This window comes from Pectinophora gossypiella, chromosome 25 (genome assembly GCF_024362695.1).
Source record: "Pectinophora gossypiella chromosome 25, ilPecGoss1.1, whole genome shotgun sequence".
Taxonomy (NCBI): domain Eukaryota; kingdom Metazoa; phylum Arthropoda; class Insecta; order Lepidoptera; family Gelechiidae; genus Pectinophora; species Pectinophora gossypiella.
This window is the reverse complement of record NC_065428.1, coordinates 6,684,007-6,697,881: the sequence shown is the minus strand read 5'-3', so window position 1 is coordinate 6,697,881 and position 13,875 is coordinate 6,684,007. Positions and strand designations below refer to the sequence as shown.

Sequence of the window (13,875 nt, the reverse complement as noted above, 5' to 3'; positions counted from 1 at the left end):
GTTTTTTATTTTCAAATTCGAAATCATGACAAGACAAGAAAGAAAATGCTATAATGTTTAAATGTTTTCTGCTAAATTGGCATCATTAGTTGTAATGGTGCTCTGCGATTGGCCACATTGTGTTTAATGTGGCAACATTTTATTGTGGATTTTCTTTTTATTGAACAGTATTTTCTTTCTTCGTCTTGAAAACTATATTATTAAAATTACTTTTTTATAATAACTATTATTGTTTTATGAAATGCCCATTTTTAGCTTTCAATGTTAAACGCTTATTGTGGAAGTAATGCTGCTTTTTACGTTACGTTCGCTCTCGAGATGGTATTATTATAATGTAAGTATGTAGCGATAACATGGAGTTAAAAAGGCCACATCGGAGCAATTCGTTTAAAAGCAATATTGCTATTTGTCATTTGCGCATATAAAAGTGCGCAATGCAAACAAATGGCAAATGGCAATATTGCTTTGTTAGATGAATTGCAACTATGTGGCCTTTTTAAAACCCCTAGTTTAATTATAATTTAAAGCTACCCACATTTAACGTCAAATTATTTTTATATATTTTATAGGTTTTAGTTCTCCGTTTTAACATTCGAACACAAAAGACGTTATATTTTTTTGTGCAAATGCCACTGCTGTATGTATGACTATGTAACTCAAAATTTTTAAATTTATTTAAATCGTTTTTTTTTTACAGTATTTTAGTGCAACGTTTCATATTAATCTACGTAAACCATTTTGGAAAGGTTAACACACTAAATTATACTAATAGTCCACAAAATCACTATAACACTGTCGGTTACTTACTGTGTAAAGTGTGGCAAAAAGAGTAAAAGTAAGTGATGCTTAAATAGTGTTTTTAGTTTGCACTTTAATTCCTTCGCAAGAGAATTACTTAACGTATAAACCTGCCTCCTACGATACGGGTCTCAGCGTAGTGTAGGAGTCATAGCTATTTTTCTAGAAAAAGAATATCAGCAAAAAAATATTTATTACATGGAACTGAAACAGCTGGCGAGGAGTGAGTGTATACATATAATATAGATACTCTTTTAAAACTGTACTATTTATTCTGAATATACAGGATGTTCTTAGTGATATCGTAACGAATAACACGATATAATAATAACGATACACTGAGGGTGGATTCTGAGTTAATTTCAAGTGGAGTTTTCCGTCGCAAATTTCATGACTTTTTTGTGTTTTTTTAAAATTATTTATTATACAGAATAATGAGCTGAATCATCCCTCAAAAATTTTTGTTACGATGTCACGAACACCCTGTATATTGTTTTAAAATATTCTCATGTGAAAAGAACTAGAAAAAATATTCTTAATAAAACTTCTTAACTGAGCCACCAGACACAAACCCATAACCCATGAAGGCCTAGGGTCCTAAGCAGGTGTGTGTTTGGGCAGAGCTTGCGATGCGGCATGGTGGCGCGTACGACGGCGGGGGGCCTGGGGCCACACAGGCTACGTCGGGCCCACAGGAGCAGAGCTGTCTCGAGCAGTTATTGTGCGCCCTATGCACACCCATCTGCAAGGAGGTCGGCATAGATCTCCAACAAGTCCAACAACAGAATCAAGAACAAGTTCATCTTACACAGCCGCAACCAGGTAAAGAAGAAAATGAACGGGGATTTTCGAGTTGGGGTTTTTCGCTTGGGGGGTTTGGAGTTGGGGTTTTTCGAGTTGGGGTTTGTCGAGTTGGGGTCTTCGTATTAGGGGTTTTACATCTTAGTTTCAATGAATGTCAATACAATTTGGAGTGACTTTTAAGTAGAATATTTTTGTGTTTCGAATCGAAAGGATACGAGTACTTAAGAAGAATTTTATCGAATTTGAGTTCAATCGCAATGGAATTAAGTTTTTTGCAATTAAGCAGTGAAATAAGGTTTTTGAAGTAGGGGTACAGTTATTTTTTTTTCAATATGAGCTCAATTCATAAATATAATCTAAGCTACATAAGAAATTGGAAACAAAGATTTTAGTTAAGTACCTAAAAGACTTTACAACATGTTAAACCTATTGAAAGGTGTTCCGGTCTATCATACAGGGTCATACAACAGTGACTATCCGGGCGGACACGAACTAATCCTCATTTTAGTTTAACGGCGATAGTGCCGTCTCTTTTTTACAATAGGTACAAGAAAAAGATAAAGCTAGTCTTAGTCCTTGAATTAAGTTAAAATTAAGTTGGTGCTTGTCGAATCAGGACCAATGATAGTCATAAAGTTATTTTTTCTTTACCACAATCTCGTTTAATTTAAAGTTATACCTGTCCTTTTCTTAACCGCCTAAAAGGAAAGGAACGACTGATTGTCAGTTGTTAATTTTAAAATGAATGAGTGAATGAATGAATAACCCAGGCAAATCAAATAGGCATCTCACGGTTATGTAACCCGTTTGACGTGTTTTGTCAATTTAATTCTGACGTATTAGTGGCCAATGTAAAATTGTAAGAGGGTTGCTTAAGATTACTGTTTTAAATTGTTCGTCTCTTGGGTTTTCGGCGACTAATAAATGGCAGGTATAACTTAAAATAAAATTAAGTGGTGTGTACTGGAATTAGCACCAGTAGCAAAGTACTTTAAGCTCAATTTCTACTAATTTGTATCCAGTTGTTTCCAGGTGGTTCGTGTCAACGTTGCATGCTCACTTCTTCACAATCTTTCACATTTTATTGAAATGGAGGCGCACTTTAAAATGTCTGTTTTTGTAAATTATCTGTATCGTTGGCAATACTACACCTGCAAATTTTTCGCTCTTATTGCAAGGCAATAAGATATCGTCGTCGTCAGATGTATGTTTTGTTAACGGTACTTATTTTTTGTTGTATATTTGTGTTCTGTATTTCTTTTCAGATCCAGATTTCGAAGTTAAATTTTTACAAAATGTTTTAATTATAAATAAATAATTTAATGTAAAGTAATGCATTTTATGATTTAAATTTTCGACGCCATTTTTACTTTTATAAATACGAAAGTAATTAATTAATGCATATTTTTTATACATAAAAGCGCATTATTTTACATAACAAATGCTTAATGTCGCCACTAACACGAAAATGTAAATATTTTCAAATTATTTGGAAATGTCTACATTTTAACAATCTGTGCTTTTCGTTAGCACGTGTCTTTAAAATAAAACACTACAAAAATGGGCATTTTAAATACTCGATAGTTATTATAAAAACATAAGATTCATTAATTTAAGTCACCTCCATTTCCATAAGGAATAAGAAAAGAAATAAAACTTATTAAATGAAGGCGGGAAACAATTTTCAAACAGAATTTACTTTCTAGTTTTCGATTAATAGTTTTGTTACAATTGTAAATAGATAATTTAACTGTAATCTTACTTAAAATTCTTTTAAGTTTTTTTTATGCTAAGAATCCTAGCAACGAGCAATTAAATCTACATTACCTACATTGTAAATATATTTTAACAAGTAATAAAAAGAAATACATACTTAAGTAATAAATAATAATGTAAAATAAAATAAATTCAAGTTTGAAAATAATTTCGCCTTCTATTTGACATTTTAATTATTTTCAGCGTACCGTCATTCTGTATTCCACCACTAATATAAAGCTCTGTCTCCACAGAACTGAAAGGGCAAGGATTCTCAAAAGAAGTCTGCCGAAGCATGATAGCCATGCTGGACAAGGATAACTCCGGAGGCCTCGGCTTTGAGGAATTCAAGGGGCTTTGGATTGATCTGCGTAACTGGAGGGTCAGTATCAATATTATTTATACAGGGTGTTAGTGACACCGTAACGAATACTGAGGGGGATGCTTCAGACCATGATTCTGAGTTGATATCAAGTGGAATTTTCTGTCGTAAAATTCATGAAAATGTTTGTGTTTTTATTGTTATTTTCAATTGCATACTTTTGCGACAGGAAATTGCACGTGATATCAACTCAGAATCATGGTCTGAATCATCCCTCAAAGTTTTTACGATGTCACTAACACCCTGTTATTATAATAAGCTCACGACTATATCCCAATGGGGTAATCAGAGGTACATCCATCGCAAGATTAATTAAGTACTCACACACACCTCACCGAGCTTTCTGTTAGACCATAATGGTGTGGTGGTTGATAGATGGAGAGCTGTATCGCCGTTTATAATGGTCGATCGACACAATTAAATTTTCTGTAATCAGTTTGGCGGAATAATTTGCAAAAAAACAGTAAAAAAATTAGCCTGTCAAAATTAATAAAACAGCGATTTTTCTAAGGGACTTTATTCTCTTCAAACATAGGTTTAATTTCCTCATCTCTTTTCGCACCACTTAGTTCATTTTCTATCTGCTGCAACGTCTTATCCTTTGTTTCTGGCAGAATATAATACAATATCGCCAAACACATTAATATCGATACACCGTATATGGCATACGTGCCTTGTACACCGGTATGCTCCATTAAAATTGGCGTAATTTTCAATGTTACTGCATAGAAAGTAGCTATAACTATACCGCACGAACAACCACCTATGGCCCTAAACTCTAAAGGTATCAACTCTCCAAACATAGTATAACAAACAGGAATAACACTTAGATAAATAACGAAATTGTGAAGCAACAATACCGCAGGAATCAACCATGTAGCAGATTTAAATAGTTTAATAAAACCTATTAAAAACATTAACAAAACTGAAAATCCACCAAAAACAAGTAACACTGTGCGTCGTTTAAGCGTTCTTATAACATAACATGAAGATAATAATGCTATTATTGATAAACAATCGCTTCCTAAAGAACAGAAAGTAGCTACAGATCTATCCCCAGTGATCTCCACCATAATCTGTATGACATACGCTACGAAGTAAAATCTTCCACATGTATCTATTATTATGGACAGTAAGGACACTAACAAAAACGATTTCAAAAACGTCCTATCTCGAATCTTCTCGAAAAACGACCTCTGAATTTTGTCACGATTTTCCTTTTGAGTCGCAATCAACTCGTTCAATTCCATTCGACTCTGAAATGAGGTGCCACGCAACCATGTGAAGGACTTTTCGCATTCCGCAAACCGTCCTTTTAAGGCCAAATGCGAAGGACTTTCAGGCCAGAATAGGCAGACGACTAAGGACAAAAAAGGTGGTAACAAACTTACAGCTGCTATTTGTCTCCAAGACCAGATCAAACTCATGCCGTGTACCGTTAAAGAGCCTAGTGCTCCACAAATTTTCTTGATAGCACTATAGTATCCTCTTCTGGTTGGATGGGAGTATTCGCCGATAATCAAAGCGTTGATGAAAAGTCCACCAATGCCGATGCCGTGGACCAATCGAGCGATGAACAAAGTAGGGACACTTTCGGCGAATATGAAGATGAGCCAACCAAGAATTTTGAAAATATTCAAGAAGGCCATAGAGATTCTTCTGCCGAATCTTTCCATCACGAAAGGATGGATGCAGTAGCCAACAATACCCGCTATTCCGGTGGCAGCAGCTGGAAAGTAAACAGAAAATGACAATTCTTTAGACAGTGCAAAAATATCTGGAATTATTAGCACGCCCCGGACACTTCATACTATTAAACTGAACGACCAGATGCGAATTGGTACGGGGCGGAGCGTTACCGCTCTATACGTAGTATTATTCTTCATTCTTATGCTATTGGAAGGATGACTGGTCTCATTTGACTAAATTGTCACTTAGTCCATTATAGACTTTGGCGCGTGGATGATGACATTGATGACATTTACAGGAGGGCACCATCTACCTATACTACCTACCATTGGTGTGCACCATCTATTTACCTACATTTTTTTTTTATTAATTAAAAAAATATAAATATTTTTACAAAATATTAAATGAATAAAAACCATCTTGGGTTTGTCATGGCATGCCATTGGTTCATATAAACAGTATGATTCGACGTCGCGTCGCCGCAACGCGGAAAGTCACGCCGACGCGACAACACCGACTTCTACATAACAACATGACAACTGTCAAAAATGGCGTTTCCAGTGTTAGTTCGGAATTTGGCCTATCATCATGTCGTCGAAACCGTATCCGGCGACGGCGACTCCTAAATATCTATCCCGGGTCGTTGTTGCGGTGGGCTCTGATGTGCCTGGCGAAACCGAAGTTCGACTTGAAGGTCCGGTCACACGGTACACAATAAAAAGCTGGCCTAACGAATTTTGTGTGTAGTTATAGGAGGGTTTGGTGTCGGTCTATACATTAGTATAGGCAGATTTATTGACAAATTAGCAATCTCTTCCAGGCGCCTTACCTAGCCATGACGCTTGGTCTGAAGTGGCACGGATGTCAGTTGTGGTTGGAGACAGGATGGCGGGGTTCAGGACTGACGGGAACGATGTGATGGTACCAATTGACACTGACAGGAAGAATGTCGATGACACCACAAATGTCTGCAAAAAAAGACAGGTCATCACATCCGTAGCATTATCCCGTTTGTACGGGGTCCACTTACCTAACCTAAATATTTGACAGGTCCGGTTTTTTACAGAAGTGACTGCCTGTCTGACCTCCCAACCGAAAAATCACTAAAAATATAATTAAAAAATGATACTAAAGGTATAATTATATAAACTCGCGCCCGTAATCCCTAACGGGGTGGGCACAGCCACAAGTAATCAGAAAACTTGCAGTCACTTTTGTAAGAAGTCCTAAACTGGATATGATGAACCGTATGGTTTTTCTTTTCGATTGGGTTGTAAAGGGACTAATGACTGACACGTCAACCAAAGTCAGAGGTACTGTTTTGGACACGTTCTCGATTCGGTAGATTCGACGCTCGACAGACAAACTACACTTAACACTTCACTGTGAAGTCGCCGGTTCGAATGACAGCACGGGCCTAAATGAATAATTTACGAAGACAAAATTACGACGGGAAATAAATCCACAGTTCTTGTCAAGCGAGGAGCGTGTTAACTATACACACGTTGTATAATATGTTACTACAGTCGTCAACTTGTCCATGCGTTTTCGATTTATATCGTCATTATGCCGACATGGGGCCATCTATCCGAAATATTGAGTACTAATATTTCTATTTATCATCAATCTAAGAGCCACGCTCTTGTCTCTGTAGCATTCTCCATTCTTGTCTATCAAGGGCCAATGCTTTGTACCTATAAGACACGACGTTCGCCTTCTCTTTAATTTACATTATAAGCTCTTCTTGGTCTTCCCCTTCCAAGGAAAGAGTCCTTGTAGCTTCTCGTCTATGATGTTTTTAATAAAATCGTCGTGTTTTGTTAAGTGTCCAATCATCTTGCCTCTTCTGTCCTCAATAACTCAATATTTGTTTCCTTTCCCTAATATAATTTAAATATTTCTATTTCGGTTACTTTTTATCTGAATAAGAAAATTATAATATATATACCTGTCTCCACAAATACACTTCTCATCAAAAAAATCGAAACACCTTGCAAGTTTACGTTTTGTCAGGATTATCAGAAAAATGTGTACATTTAGGAATAAATGTTAAATGTCGTTTAATAGTGAGTAATATGAGCTTATCAAATCTTAATGTTAATGTTCTAAATTTAAATGAATTTTTCATAGGTTTCGTATTTTGTTAAATGAGTCATTTTTATTCCGTATGGAGTATAAAGGAAATGGATAAAACAACACACGTAAATGAAAAAAAAAGCTAAAAAACGTTTATTTAATAACTTGTATTCCCTCCCCGAGCTCTAATTACTGCTTCCATACGGTTCTTCATCGATCGGATGAGAGTCACGATCACATGCTGTGGTATATTGTCCCATTCCTCTTGGATTGCATCTTGCAGCTGGCTAAGTGTTTCTGGGGCAGGATCTCTTGCTCGAATTCGTCTCTTTAATTCATCCCACAGATGTTCAATGGGATTCATGTCCGGGCTTCTTGCTGGCCATTCCATAATAGAGATATCGACTTCGTTAAGATAATCTCGTACGACGCCCGCGGTGTGAGCCCTAGCATTGTCGTGCATGAATATGAAGCCGTTGCCAATAAAATGTGCATAGGGCATCACATGAGGCTCGAGACACTCTTCGACGTACCGATGACAGTTTAGTGCAGGCAGACGTGGCCCAGACACGAAAGCAAGCTCTGTCTTACCGTCGGCGCTGATTCCTCCCCAAACCGTCCACGAATCGCCACCATAGCTGACCTTTTCTTCAATGCAGCATTGTGCATAGCGTTCTCCGTCTCTTCTGTAGACCTTGTTCCTTCCGTCGTTACCATACAGCATAATTTTACACTCATCAGAAAAGAGAACTTTGCTCCGCTGTAGGTATGACCAATTTAGGTGCTCACGTGCAAAGTTAAGGCGCGCTCTTCGATGGTCTGCAGTTAATTTCGGCCCATTTGCTGGCTTATGCGGTACCAGTCCACGATCCTTCAACCTTCTTCTAATTGTAGAGTCACTTACAGCCACCCTTCGTACAACACGAAGCCGCTGCTGCAGTTGAAAAGCGTTAAGGCGTCGATTTCTTAAAGAAGTTGTTACAATAAATCGATCATCTCGCTCAGAAGTGACACGATTCCTGCCAGATCCTGAACGGCGCGTGAACAAACCAGTCTCCCGATAACGTTTATAGACTCTATGAACAGATGACAGGCTTAGATGCAGTCTTGCAGCCACAACACGCTGACTAAGGCCAGAATCCAGCAATGCCACAACTTGGGCGGCTTCTGTGGGCGAAGTATCCATACGTTTTAGAAAAAAAACCTTTTTTCAGACGTCCCAAAGTCACAGTATTGAAATAAAAAACAAAAAGTTTAAGGATAGGCGCCAATTTTTAGTTTTTAAACGCTAAATGTACTCCAACCCTAAACACACATTTGTCTCAAAACAGTGATTCATTTCGTTTATAAGATAAACAAATGAAATTCTAATTTTGAATTTAGAATTTTCGCTTATTACTGTAATGGCCAAACTGCCAGCTATACATTTATGTATTTTTTTTCATCGTATGAATTCTTTTTTGTGTTAAATTCGGACAGAAACAATGAAAACGGAAGTGTTTCGATTTTTTTGATGAGAAGTGTATATGTCGTGTCGGTAACACATCGTGACCTAAACTATTATTTTTAATTTAAAACGTGTGTGTGCAGTGAAATGATAAGATAATTTTAACATTTTTATATTACCAAAATAAAAAAGAAATAAAAAGCCATAATTGCAAGGATTTTATATACGTAGTTAAGTACATATACGCTCTAGAAAGATAGCGAATAGATATAGGTAGAGCTGCTATTGAGGAGCTCAGTGGCGCAGCGGTTAACGCGCTCGGTCTGCGATTGTTGAAGTTAAGCAACTTTCGCAAAGGCCGGTCATAGGATGGATGACCACAAAAAAAAAAGTTTTCATCCCGGCTGCATTAGCAGTTGTTAATAACCATCAATCCACACTGGGCCCGCGTGGTGGTTTAAGGCCCGATCTCCCTATCCATCCATAGGGAAGGCGCGTGCCCCAGCAGTGGGGACGTTAATGAGGTGATGATGATGAAGGGAATGAATACTAAACAGTCTGTGAGAAATAAATAAATTTTATTTTGGTTATTTTTTTGTGTCAGTGTTTTGAAGGAATTGTGTGTTCCTCAGGCGGTGTTCCGGCTGTACGACGTGGAGGGTCGCGGCGCCATCCCCGCGCATGCGCTGCGGGACGCGCTGCACTCGGCCGGGTACACCGTCAACGCGCACGTGCTCAACGTGCTCGCGCACAGGTAACTATAGGACGTGGCTTTATTGTAGATTTACCTCAAATGGCATTAATTCCTTGGCCGGACAAACGGGGAGCGCTGACGGCTCCCACTTGATACTCAAAGGCATTAATAAATTACGACTAGTTTTGCGCCCGCGACTTTGCCAGACTTGTCACGTTTCATCCAAATTGGGTGAGTCTAGAACCTTCCGATATAGCATCAATATGCTCGTAAGACAATTAAAATAGACCTAATCACTTAAAAATGTGGGTTTGGAACTCATATCATAAACAGCCTATATACGTCCCACTGCTGCGCACAGGCCTCCCCTCAATCAACCGGAGGGGGTATGGAGCATACTCTACCACGCTGCTCCACTGCGGGTTGGTGGCTATTAACCGTCAAATTATCTCCACGTGTGTACCTTCCGAAGCACGGATCATCTTACTTTCGGACAATCAGGTGATCAGCATGTAATGTCCTAACCAAACTAGGGATTACAAAGTGATTTTTGTGACATGTCCCCATCGGGATTCGAACCCGGGACCTCCGGATCTTCCGGACTTTTTACTGGCTGTTTGGTACCTATTAATCAGTATTTAGTGGTCTATTGCAATAAATTGGTATTTTAATGGTGGATTTTCATTTGGACCAATTTCCATATAACTTTATGCATATTTGATCCAAGTCCCCAACAACTTTGGCCAATAACCTTAGTGTGAATTTTCGTAATGTGTTTGCAGATACGGAGGCAGCGACGGTTACATACAGTTCGATGATTTCATCATGTGCGCTGTGCGACTCAAGACCATGATCGGTAAGATATATTTTATTTATTTCTTAATTTACTATAATTATTCATTTTATAGACGAGGTAGGTTTACCTCACACTGTGATATGTTATATCACATAAAACATAACTTTTTTTTTCAGTATCTATGGCTTTATTAGCTGACATAAATTATTATTATTTGTAATGTTTTTTTGCCATATCTCGGGATTATAATTTTTATAACATAAATAGCCTATATACGTCCCACTGCTGGACACAGGCCTCCCCTCAATCAACCGGCGGGGTATGGAGCATACTCCACCACGCTGACCCACGGTTTAACCTTCCGTAGCACGGAATCACCTTACTTTTTCGGACAACCAGGTGATTCACCCTGCAATGTCCTAGCCAAAGGGCAGTCTCACTAAGTAATTTTCGACTGTGTCCCCATCGGGAATCGAACCCGGACCTCCAGATCGTGAGCCCAATGCCCAAAACACTAGACCACGAACGAGTTTTATATTAATAGTTAGTTTTGTAGTGTATTCTAAATGTGCATGTTAGTAATTGTTGATACCCTGAAACAGCAAACAACGAACCGCTTGAGAACCTCGAGCGAGAACTGGGGTACTCGTGAGCGACGGACGGTGACCACCGGATACCACCACAAGTATACCATCCACCATGAGCCACCATCGGTGTCGAGTCACCAGCGATTCAGCACTAGTTGATCGGAAAACGCTACTAAATTATTTTAATATGCTGTAAATGGCAACACTGATTTGATTTATTTCGTGTGGCAACACTGTCGAAGATTTTTTTGAAACACGTTCCGTGACGGGGCTCGGGTTTTTTGACCTTTGATTCATATTTTAACCAACACTAAGTGTCCTAGGCGACACTAGCGACCTATCACGTTGGTCTGACAGACAGCTCGGTAAGGTGTGGGCACTTAGTTCATCTTGTGATGGACCCCATTTGGGATATAGTCGTGAGGACTACTTACTGGGAAGACTCCGCCACATATTTGTAAAAATATTAAGAAGTAAAAAAACCTACTTAAAGGGACTTTTTCTGCGGAAGTTGTGCCCCGGAATGTGTTAAAAAAAACTTATAATAGACAGTTCTGTCATTTTGTTTAGTTTTTACACAAAGTGGACAAATTGCGTTTTCCTTTCGGCTATAAAGGATATTGCTTGCGACAGTCGTTTAGTCAGAATTATTAAATCGTTTTCTCAGATATTTACAGAAGTAAAGTAAGATTTTTATACGATAGAAATCTGTACGCAGGCGATATCATTCTCTACATAATATTAACTTTTTACGAGTATCATAAACAGATAAATGGATACCTAATTCTTATCTTATTATTCTCAAAATCTTCTTAAATTTATCTAAAAAAAATACTTCGTAAAAAGTTTTCGCACGGGCACTAACCACGCTTTTTAACCGTCGTAACTTTCGCGCCAACATTTTTTACTTTTTAATTTTTACTTTTTAAATTTTCAGATACATTCAAGAGTCGATCTTCGGGCGGTGAATACGCTACGTTCTCTCTTGAAGAATGGCTGAATCGCACAGTCTACGCATAGATCACTACATTGTCCAAAATGCCTTATTAATTACTATGTACATCAGGATCATGCCATAGTTTTAAGGCCCAAAGACCGCTTGCACTGAACGTAACTTCATAAATAATAAAAGTTGCCAGAAAAGAAAAAAATAATTCTACTAAGTCGCACATGGTTAAAGAGCATGATATTTTTGTAAAAAAAAAATGCATGGTAAAAAAATTCTAAAGTCTTGTAGCATGTGAGTCACATAGAATTATCTCAAAAATATTCACATAACTATTATGAAATCAACCGTTTAGTGTAAGCGGGTTTAACTTTGTATATTTATACGCACATAAAAATATATTGCAATTTTGCTGGCCAAAGTATAGGGTTTATACGAAGGTTATCTTCCAAAATACTCGAATATTTTAAAGGCGGTATCTTTAGTAAAAGTATCAATTCTATGGGAAAAATAGTTTTGCGGATATGGATATTTTTAGGATGGTAATTATTTTACAACAGACACACACACACACACACACACACAACACACACGGCCACACACACGGTAATATTTACGGCCTAAAATTAATACTTTACTAAAGATACTGCACTTTAAATTAACATTATATTACATAATTATATAGATTTTGTAAATGTTCGTATATAAAATCTTTCAATTGATTGAATCTAAGTCACAAACTAATTTTATTGTATTTTCAACTTCGTGGTTATTGATTATACTTAATTGTTTTAATAATCTAATGGATAATCTCGAATACGGGTCGTTCATTGTCATTCTAATCGACTAATTTTATTGGCATTTTTGTAAAATCTAGATGTTGTAATTTTTTTACTTAATAACTACTATTTTTTTATAGTTATTAGATTACAAACGCCTTAAGTCCATTTTCAAAGTACAATTTAAGAGAAACAGTATTTTTTTACTCCACCGATTATTCATTCCAATGTAGTTGGATCGAGTGTTATCATTTTGTGATCACATTTAAATCGATCATGATCACCAAACATCATGTTTAGTTCTGTGCGATTTTAGCTATAGTTTATACAAGCTTCGTTATATATTGACATGAATATAAATTATATATATATTTTTTGACCTGACTATCAGTTGCATTCACAATGCATTTTTATATTTGCAGTTATAATTTATTTTACAAATTGTATTTTGTATCCGAGACGAGATCTGAATAAAGATGTTTTCATTTATCTATTATTTGTTTGTTTTCTAGTGTTAGATAGAAAGTAATCGATGGACCTAATCTCGACTGATACATCACTATGCTATTTATTGTACGTCACAACACTAGCTGACGTACTTTGACAGATTAATTCTTACCGCGCATTGAGACTTGTAAAGTGTTATGTTATTGAAATATAATCACTAACCGTACTGAGCTGGTGGGTTAAAATGGCCACATCGAAGCAATACATCTAGCAATATTGCAATTTGACATTTGCGCATATAAAAGCAAGTGCGCAATGCAAACAAATGTCAAATAGCCATATTGTTTCGACGTGGCCATCTCCGTAAGCACACGACTCTCTCGCCGCGACAGAGATCGTCTGTCTCTTTCTGTGCAGTACTGCGAGAGAGTGACGGGTGACGTATGTCGAGGCGAGAAAGAGTCGCGCGCTTACGGTGCTAAGCCCGCTGGTCTTCCTAAAACAGCATTTTCTTATCCGCCGAAAAGAAGTAGAAATGGCCTTCATTTGCAAAAATGTCACTTAGATATTTCTAGACTAACCACTTGTTGCGTTGTGTGAATATCAAAATGTGTCAAGTTTGGTGGCGACTGTCATATATTTCTTTCGTGAAAAATTGGGAAAATTGGGAATCGG

General features: G+C 37.4%; 2 protein-coding genes across 10 annotated transcripts in view; one reads left to right on the top strand and one right to left on the bottom strand.

The window, feature by feature from the left end:
• Window positions 1-13,244, top strand: part of LOC126378044 (calpain-B-like) — a 59,350-nt gene extending 46,106 nt beyond the window's left edge. For 6 of the 9 annotated variants that reach the window (XM_050026136.1, XM_050026138.1, XM_050026139.1 and 3 more), the window contains 5 exons: window positions 1,420-1,620; window positions 3,612-3,739; window positions 9,584-9,705; window positions 10,428-10,501; window positions 11,966-13,244. In XM_050026136.1, coding sequence (XP_049882093.1) covers window positions 1,420-1,620; window positions 3,612-3,739; window positions 9,584-9,705; window positions 10,428-10,501; window positions 11,966-12,048 — 608 coding nt within the window. In that variant the 3' untranslated portion in view covers window positions 12,049-13,244. Of the gene's footprint in view, window positions 1-1,419; window positions 1,621-3,611; window positions 3,740-9,583; window positions 9,706-10,427; window positions 10,502-11,043; window positions 11,127-11,965 lie in introns of all 9 variants that reach the window. The other 3 variants (XM_050026141.1, XM_050026135.1, XM_050026134.1) reach the window with 2 other exon arrangements.
• Window positions 4,241-7,344, bottom strand: LOC126378138 (uncharacterized). The gene is made up of 3 exons (XM_050026327.1): window positions 7,123-7,344; window positions 6,258-6,396; window positions 4,241-5,468 (listed from the first exon to the last, which is right to left on the bottom strand). The coding sequence occupies exon 3, from the start codon at window positions 5,413-5,415 to the stop codon at window positions 4,246-4,248; it is 1,170 nt and encodes a 389-aa protein (XP_049882284.1). The 5' UTR covers window positions 5,416-5,468; window positions 6,258-6,396; window positions 7,123-7,344; the 3' UTR covers window positions 4,241-4,245.
• Window positions 13,245-13,875: the final 631 nt, after the last annotated feature.